General features: G+C 40.9%; 1 protein-coding gene across 1 annotated transcript; it reads right to left on the bottom strand.

Annotated features, from left to right (window-relative positions):
• Positions 1-1,429: 1,429 nt before the first annotated feature.
• Positions 1,430-5,520, bottom strand: LOC104459661 (glutathione S-transferase-like; the record flags this gene model as incomplete). The annotated part of the gene is made up of 4 exons (XM_010083291.1): positions 5,389-5,520; positions 4,895-5,036; positions 3,723-3,854; positions 1,430-1,537 (listed from the first exon to the last, which is right to left on the bottom strand). Coding segments are annotated over exons 1-4 (504 nt in total), but the record flags the coding sequence as incomplete, so codon positions are not given.
• Positions 5,521-7,767: the final 2,247 nt, after the last annotated feature.

The following is a 7,767-nucleotide window of genomic DNA, read 5'->3' as shown; positions in this document are numbered from 1 at the left end:
CTTGGGATTGCCCTGACTCACATGCAGGATCTTCCACTTGGCCTTGCTGAACTTACAGTGTTAAAGGCTTTTTCATATAAATTTGGGCACTCCTCAGTAATAGAGCTCTTACTCTATGTTTGGATACAGAATAAAGTATATACAATATAAAGTACTACAGCAATATTTTTTCAGTTGTAAAGAGAGTACGTCTCTAATTTATCTATCACATTAGATTTATACAGTAGGAGGCTACACTAATACCAGTACATTAAAACAACACAAGTCCAAAATACAAACAAATCTTGGCACTTCTCTGTGTCGTCTTTGAAGCTCTCAGAAGTGTCAGGTATTTTTAAGAAACGCTAGTAAAAGTGCACAACATAAATGATTACTAAAAACACTGTGTTCTAAGTATTCAGTCTGAATCATCCAATTGCAAATTTAAGACCTCCCCATTACTTAGAGCAAATTCTTGAAAGGCTGTAATATAAATATTTTATGTTTTATTCTGTGGGATATGATTCTCATCCAGCAAAAGTTGTTTATGATTTTTGCTGTACAAATTAGACAGACTTCATGAAATAAATTTATTAACAGTACAGAACTCTAACAAAAAAATCTTCAGCTTACATAATTTGAGGTTTCAAACTAGAGCATCTTTATGCATTATTTAGTTTCTATGGTTAAGGATTACTGCAGTTTCATTGCAATAACTTTGAACAACTGAAGAAAAAAGCTTCCTCTTAATGCCTTCTCAAACCTTTTGCTTGAAGCTCCGTGCCCATTTGCATTTCTGGACCCATAATCTGTATGCTGAGGAACTGCTTTGTTAGAGGGTTAGCAATAGTACTATTTGGGAACAGAGCACTACTTCCTATTGAGTTGAGAAAAGATATAAAAATACATTGACATTATATTCAACCAGGCAATAGAGGAATGGAGATCAACACACCTCTCTCTCAAACTACCAAGTTCAAGTAAAAAAGTCACATGCATGTAGCAGTGGAAGTGACAAACTGCAAATGGTGTGCTTTCTTTCATACTGCCTAACTTTAGGTGGCTGCCTCCATGTGTACCTATGTGAATCATTCAGAAATTTACACTACTTCACAGAACTTGTAGAAGCTGAGGATGTTGTCCTAAACCCTCCTGTGCAAAAGGCGGTGTCTTCCTTTCCATTTCTCACCCTTCTGCAAGGACCAGAATGCACATCAGTGACAAGTGCAGCACGTACCTAATACTCCGGGCAGAATACAGCTCCCTAATATGCTGTTCCTGTTCAGTTTCCTAGCAAAGAGTGCTGCAAGCCCATCAGTAACTTACAAGCGTTACATGAAAATCCAGGTGCTGCACTGTGCTGATCAGCAAAGTGTGTGCATCTACAACGGGTGGGCTGTGTGCCGTTTAGAGGGACACAGCGGTAGGACTGGCACAGACAATGGCTCACTCTACAAGGCGCACAAACAGGTCGGTCTTCGGGCATCACTTCATAGATCCTGCCAGGCTGCAGGAACTTCTTAATTGTAGGCATATTGCTCATCCTTATTTTAAAAGCCTGAAAAATAAAAACAACAGAGTAGGAAAGAAATTCCAGCTGCTCCAGTAGCAAATAGAACACCTGCTTCCCCCTGGTGATAGAAGAGATCATTCATTCAGATAACATTCATGCAGATCTCATGCCATTTACAGTATCTTCCCATCCAACAGGAAAAGGACCCAGCTGCTGCAAAAAACCTGTCCTTACCAGTGAAGGCAGTAGTGGAAGAGACAATATCTAAATCTCTGCTGCTTGAAATAAACTGAAGGCAAAAATTCAATATCCAGGAGCACCAGGAGGTAGTTTTGAAGGTACAGATACACTAATGCAGCTCACGACCTTTTCCTTTTCATTGCTGGTTCTGATGGTGCAAACTACTGTGTGGGCAAACCATGATACATGTTAACATGATTTCCATTTTTACTACATTATTTAGTATCTGAGCTCTGTTTGCATCTAGCATGGCCACTGTTGTCCCACCATTCCAGCATTTCTAGGATTGAATGGGTAAAAGTTAAATGGCTGAAGGCATTCTTGGCTCAACTAAGTTGTCCAGTAGAGGATTCTCATACTGTGTTGTACCTTAGGGTAGCCAAAATATCTACATAGGACTGCCAGATATAACACACCTCCTCAGTGAGACCTATTCCCTTCCGGAGCAGTGGCTGGAAGCCAGGGCTAGGATTAGTGAAGAGCTGGGCATCTCAGGCAGTGAAAGATGCCTGTGTTAAGACAACCGAGTCAAGAATCCTGAGACATCTCATTGTACAGACAGTCAGAGAAGGCTCACTGATGCAAATTGCAAGCAGCTGGAGACCCCACCATTAGCTGAGCAATCTTAGATACGTAAGAACCTCTTCTAACAACGGGACTAAGGGAGAGGAGCTTCACGGAGTGACAGCCAGTTCTTGCTGTCAGATGTATGAACATAATTTCCTCTTTCTTACAGGCACTGGAAGGATAAAAGGGAAACACAAGCAAGAGAAAGAAAAGTAAAAACTATTAAATAAGTAACTGCCAATTTTAGAAACTTTTTCCCTTCTGGCAGTGAAGAAATCCCTCCATAATTCAAGGCATGGCTTCCACAGAACTGTGCCCGTGCCTAGTGGCTAAGGTACCTTCTTAGAAGATGGGAGCTATGAGGCTGCAAAACTGCATATGAGCTAAAGTCTGACAAGCATTATTGCCCACTGTGTGGCTGAAGTGCTTCATTCTGTCACACTAAATTCAGGCTTAAACTGTTGGGGTCAAGATGTAAAAATAAAAATTAAAAAAAAAAAAAATAATTCAAATCCCTTATAATTTCCAAGCAAAAAACCTAACTGTCATAGTCTGATGCCGGATTGTTTCTTTTCTTAACGTGAATAAAGCCAAAGCCTTTGAGTGCACCCATCAGATTAACAGTTTGCAAGCACAAAGAAGCATCAAACTTCAAGCCTGGAATCCTCAGCTCAAATTTGCGCTGCCTATACTGCTTTATTACCATGATTACAGGCACACAGAAGGAGTACTGAACACTGTCTACCTGCTTTTTTTTCGAGTCCACAGTATCCCAACTCTTAATGACTGCGGGTCATTCCCAGTCTTCCCCATGCACTGTGCTCTACAGCATGCTGCATGCCTGGAGGCTTCTGATTTCTGGTCAAATCTCGCTGCAGAAGTGCCTCACTTCTTGGTTTCAGACGTTGTACATGGTACAAAGGCAGAAAATTAATCCTCAGTTGTATCAAGTTGATTATTGAAAGAAAACTGTGGCTTAATGCTAAGGCTTGGGTTAGCCATACCGTAGAAGGCAGAGGTGAAGTGAGATTACAGTACAGAAAATGGCACACTGTACCTTATTCTAACATGTCAACCTGTATCACACACTTACCTGTTGTCTGGTATTAGATAATATCTACTGGCAGGAAGAAGGAAAATGAAAACAGGGCAGCTTTGATCAGCGATTCCTTTGGGATGGCTAGTTTATTTCTATTGAGGAGGCATACACCGCTCAAAGAGGGACAGGTATATTGAACAGGTTTAGTCAGGAGCACACAAACCAAGTAAATCCATTACCTCTTGTGCGTGATGTTAAACAAACATACGGATAGCGACAGTTCCTCAAAGAGCCCACACTCCTGATTTACATAGTGTGGAGAGATGATCCCTTCAGGTTTGCCCTCTAGTTCCTGAATGCAGGCATGCTCAAGAGCAAAATTACCTGCAACTGAGGAAACACCGACAGCACAGCAGGCATTTTCTCCTCCACTGCTAAAATGGCTTCAATTAGCTGAACATCTGCCCAGCTGGATCTGTTGCTCACGAGAAAGTCTTGGCCATGTTGTTTTAAAGCCTGCAGAATACAAGAGAATGTGGGCTGCAGATGAGAATGGGACATACGATGCCTGGCAGCTAAGCCTCACAGCACAGCTGTAGAGCTGAACAGTGATTACATGTGACATTTCAGGGTGGAGTTTTCAGCTGGAAGCTGTGAGCCTAAATCACTTCATTACTGTTGGGAAGAAATCTGAACTCTTGTAGTACACGGACTACAAACGTTGGTCTCTTGGTAATTAAGAATAATGACAGGCCCTGGGAAGATGGACTAAACCACACGCTGAAGTAGACTAGAACAGTCATAGAACTAGAAACAGGGATAAGAGAGGAACTAAAGAGTAACTTGGAGCATTTATAAAATTGCCATTTAGATATTTCATTTAAAGTTATGTCCAATGTTGATACCAGCAAGCAAACTTAGAAATGCAGAATTACAATAGCTAGCCAAAGAAAATCCCTGCCTTTGTGAATAAGTTCTTATAGTCACAAGAACTTGTAGGATGTTCAGCCTTTATTATTGTTTTCCATCAAAACTAGACGAATTTGACAAAAGTGAGAAATGTTGCCAGATGTCTGAGTCAGATAGGTTTGGTTTGCTGGTTTTGAAAGTGGGATGTGGAGAAATCTATGTTTTACGCTGAAACACTCCTCTCTACCTGATTTATTTGCAAAGGATTTTTGCATTCTTCAAATGAAAACATTCAAACTGAAATTAAGTAGAGCAGAGAGATGTGCTCTAAACAAATATAAGTGTGGAACTACCCCCTCAAGTTTAAAAACTACCATATACATGCTTGCTTTTACTTTAGTGAAAAGTTTTGCTGTATAGCTGAGAACATATTGCTTTGTTTGCTTTGAAGATGTTCAAATACCACAGCCCTGGCCATACAAACCAACACACAGAGAAAATGTGCTGCTGTATTTCCCCTTGTTTTAGAGAGCCAAGAGAGCTGAGGATTTGGAACTTATGTGCACTACAAACATGTTCTTATTTTGGGGAAGCTTTCTGATAATTGTAAATACAAGTTTTATAGGCACATCCTCACTGTTACCTACCTTTTCAAAGACTGGGAAGTACCTGTTAGTTGCCCTCTTCTTAATTGAGTCAAGATTTTTCTCCTTTGCCTCAGGTGGAGAGAAAGGAAACACGATAATAATTTGCATCAGATCTGTTATTCCTTCCACATACATGTCATTCCTATTGGTGGGAGGAAGACAGTAGAAAAGAGCACAGGAGTTGTTTCATCTGTTTTCCAGTTAACTAAGGCAAGTTATAGGAATTGTATATCACCACTGTAGTGCTAATTTTCACAGCCAGAACTAAGCATAAACAGAAGACAAATATTTTTTAAAAGGACTAGAAGCCTGTTTCTGTTCAGCAGCTTTTCAGAAGCGGTGGTTAAAACCTAAGCAAAGGCTAGAGTCCTTGCTTGTTATTGTGTTAGCCTTTCTCATACCGTTCTACTGGATTTACAGAATTTAATTTGTTACATGTAATGCAGCTATCAAATAACAGATTGCTCATTAAATGAAAGAAGGTGTTACAGTACAGGGCTCTCTCCTTCAGATCTTTCCCATAGAGGTTGTATTTCCCTGCTGTGTAGTTGAGGGTGGCTCTGGTCTGCACCATCTTCATCCCATCGATCTCTACCATGGGCACTTGCTGGAACATCAGGACTCCAACTAGGGTGGAAAGTTAAGAAAAAGCTTGTTAGTTCCTTCTGGACTTCCAGCTTTACAGGAGAGTGAGAGACAGTGCTTTTGTGATGTAGATAATTGATGTCTTGCCCTAACTGTAGAACTCCACGCGGTAAACTAACATGGGAAAGATATAATACTGACTAGTGTGCATCACACTTTTGTAGCTAGGTCATCACAATGCAGCTGGGCCCTTGGCTTTACAGCTTTGCCAGAGCTACGCTGGCTGACGGGAGCTGGCACCAGCGGCTCCTTTGCACTTCTGGTCCCTGCCTTGAGCTGGCAGGAAAAGCCTGAACCAGCACTTTCAACCCAGGAGATCAGAGGAGAATAAACAGCTGTGTTAAATCTGAACTTAAAAAATCCAGTTATTTTGAATGCAGATCAGTGCCCTGTACTGCAGCAAGACTGAGATACTGGGACAAAGGAAGAGGTCAGGCCACTTTAAACATGGTGAAGCTACAGAGTTAGTAGGGACTGTGACAGCAGTTGCTGTTTAAGTAAGTTTTACACAGACACTCCAGGGACAAGAATTTGAGAGTCCCCACAGTTTTTAATTGCAAGCTTGTCCCCAGTGTCATTCTGCAAGAGTTTAAGCCTATTTAGATATGTCTTTGTAGTCCCATTTTCCGCTGGTAGGAGCATTTGTCAGAGCCTTCAGTGAGGCAGCTCTGAGAGCTCAGCTGACGGAGATTCAGCGTAGCAAAGCCAGTCTTCTCTAGACCAGTTTTCTGCTGAACTAATTCACTGTCTTTGGAGATACTCCCTCCTCCATTTACACACTAAGGGCTTTCAGAGAACAATCCTGCCCTGTTAAAATCACAGCAAAACTCCAGATTCAATTAGGCAGCTGCCACTTTGCATTAAGTTAATAATTTAATCGCTCAGTTTTAATTCGGCCAGTGCATCCTTCTTTTAGGTGAAAGGGTTCATTTTAACAGGCACGTCTCTGCTTTTTTTTCCACAGAGCTATTAAAATACCTTGCTAGTCTAGAATTAATAAACATTCTTCTTTCATTCTATATTATTAATTTACAGTTTAAATTCAAAAAGTAGTTCTCTTTGCAGCGACAAAAAGCCTGTGTTTGTTTCTTGTAAACATTCACAGAAAGATCATGTGTCTTCATGTCTTTCCAGAACACACCTCTGGAGCTGAAAGAAGAAATATTACTTGGTATCTATCTATCTGGCAGAAACACAGTAGAATGGGAAAACTAACAGTTCTGCAAGGATATTTTTCGGCAGAAAGATGTGAAAAGTAAAATCTGACTTTCTGCCCCTTGACAAAAAGTGATGCAGCAAATGTGAGTGAACTGAACGCAAGGTTTGTTTCTCATCTACAGAAAAGAGGGATTTCTCTCCCATGACCAGTAGCGGACTGCTTCTCCTTGCTTTGCAGTGAGAACTACTTCACATAACCACTGCATAGAATGTATATGCAGGATTAAAAGCAGTTTGCCTGCAAGCCGCCTGTTGGGAACAGCCCCTGGCCCAGGCTTCATCCTGCACACTGCTGGGGCATTGCTTAGTAGATCATCAGCTGTCATGGGCCAAAGTCATGCCTGAACCATTCTAGCAATGTGGTGGTTTCTAAACACAGGATACCCCAGCAAAAAGCATGCTGGCAGGGTGAGAAAAAAAATAAAGGGAGAGGTAACGTGGAGTTATTCGTGTTCAGTCCTGCCCTGTATGACTGGCAGCATTCCAGAGGTCCCTTTGTCACGATGACTAACTAGTCTTTCTTCAACCCATCATATTAAACCCCACCTTTTTCTTTGTGTTCTTACCCTCTTAATCTCAATACATATACACAAAACCTTCTTTATAAAACTTCCGTATCCTTTTCATCACAACTTAATTCTTCTCTCTGGACATGGATAAGCTGGGACACTGTATCCAGGATTGTACCACTCTGTCTGAATTAATCAGTCCTGTGAAGCAAATTCAGATTTGGGCTTTAAAAAAAAATAATATATATATATATATATGTACTATGAATACATATATATATATAGAGTAACTCCTGTCTTTACACTGCACTGCCCTCCCACGTTATCAGACTCACAGCCAGCTGGACCTGCAAATTTAATTCTGATCTTCTTGATATCACTTCTGTTTTATTTTTGTGTATTTTAGTTTTTCTGTTAGAATTTCGTTAAACACAGCTGTCCTTTCTGAGCAAGCAGTCAGAATGCAGCCAAGTCCTCTTCCAAGTCTCCTAGTGTGTCTTG

Source organism: Pterocles gutturalis, unplaced genomic scaffold (genome assembly GCF_000699245.1).
Source record: "Pterocles gutturalis isolate BGI_N339 unplaced genomic scaffold, ASM69924v1 scaffold31775, whole genome shotgun sequence".
NCBI lineage: Eukaryota > Metazoa > Chordata > Aves > Pterocliformes > Pteroclidae > Pterocles > Pterocles gutturalis.
This window is presented reverse-complemented; position numbering and strand designations above follow the sequence as displayed.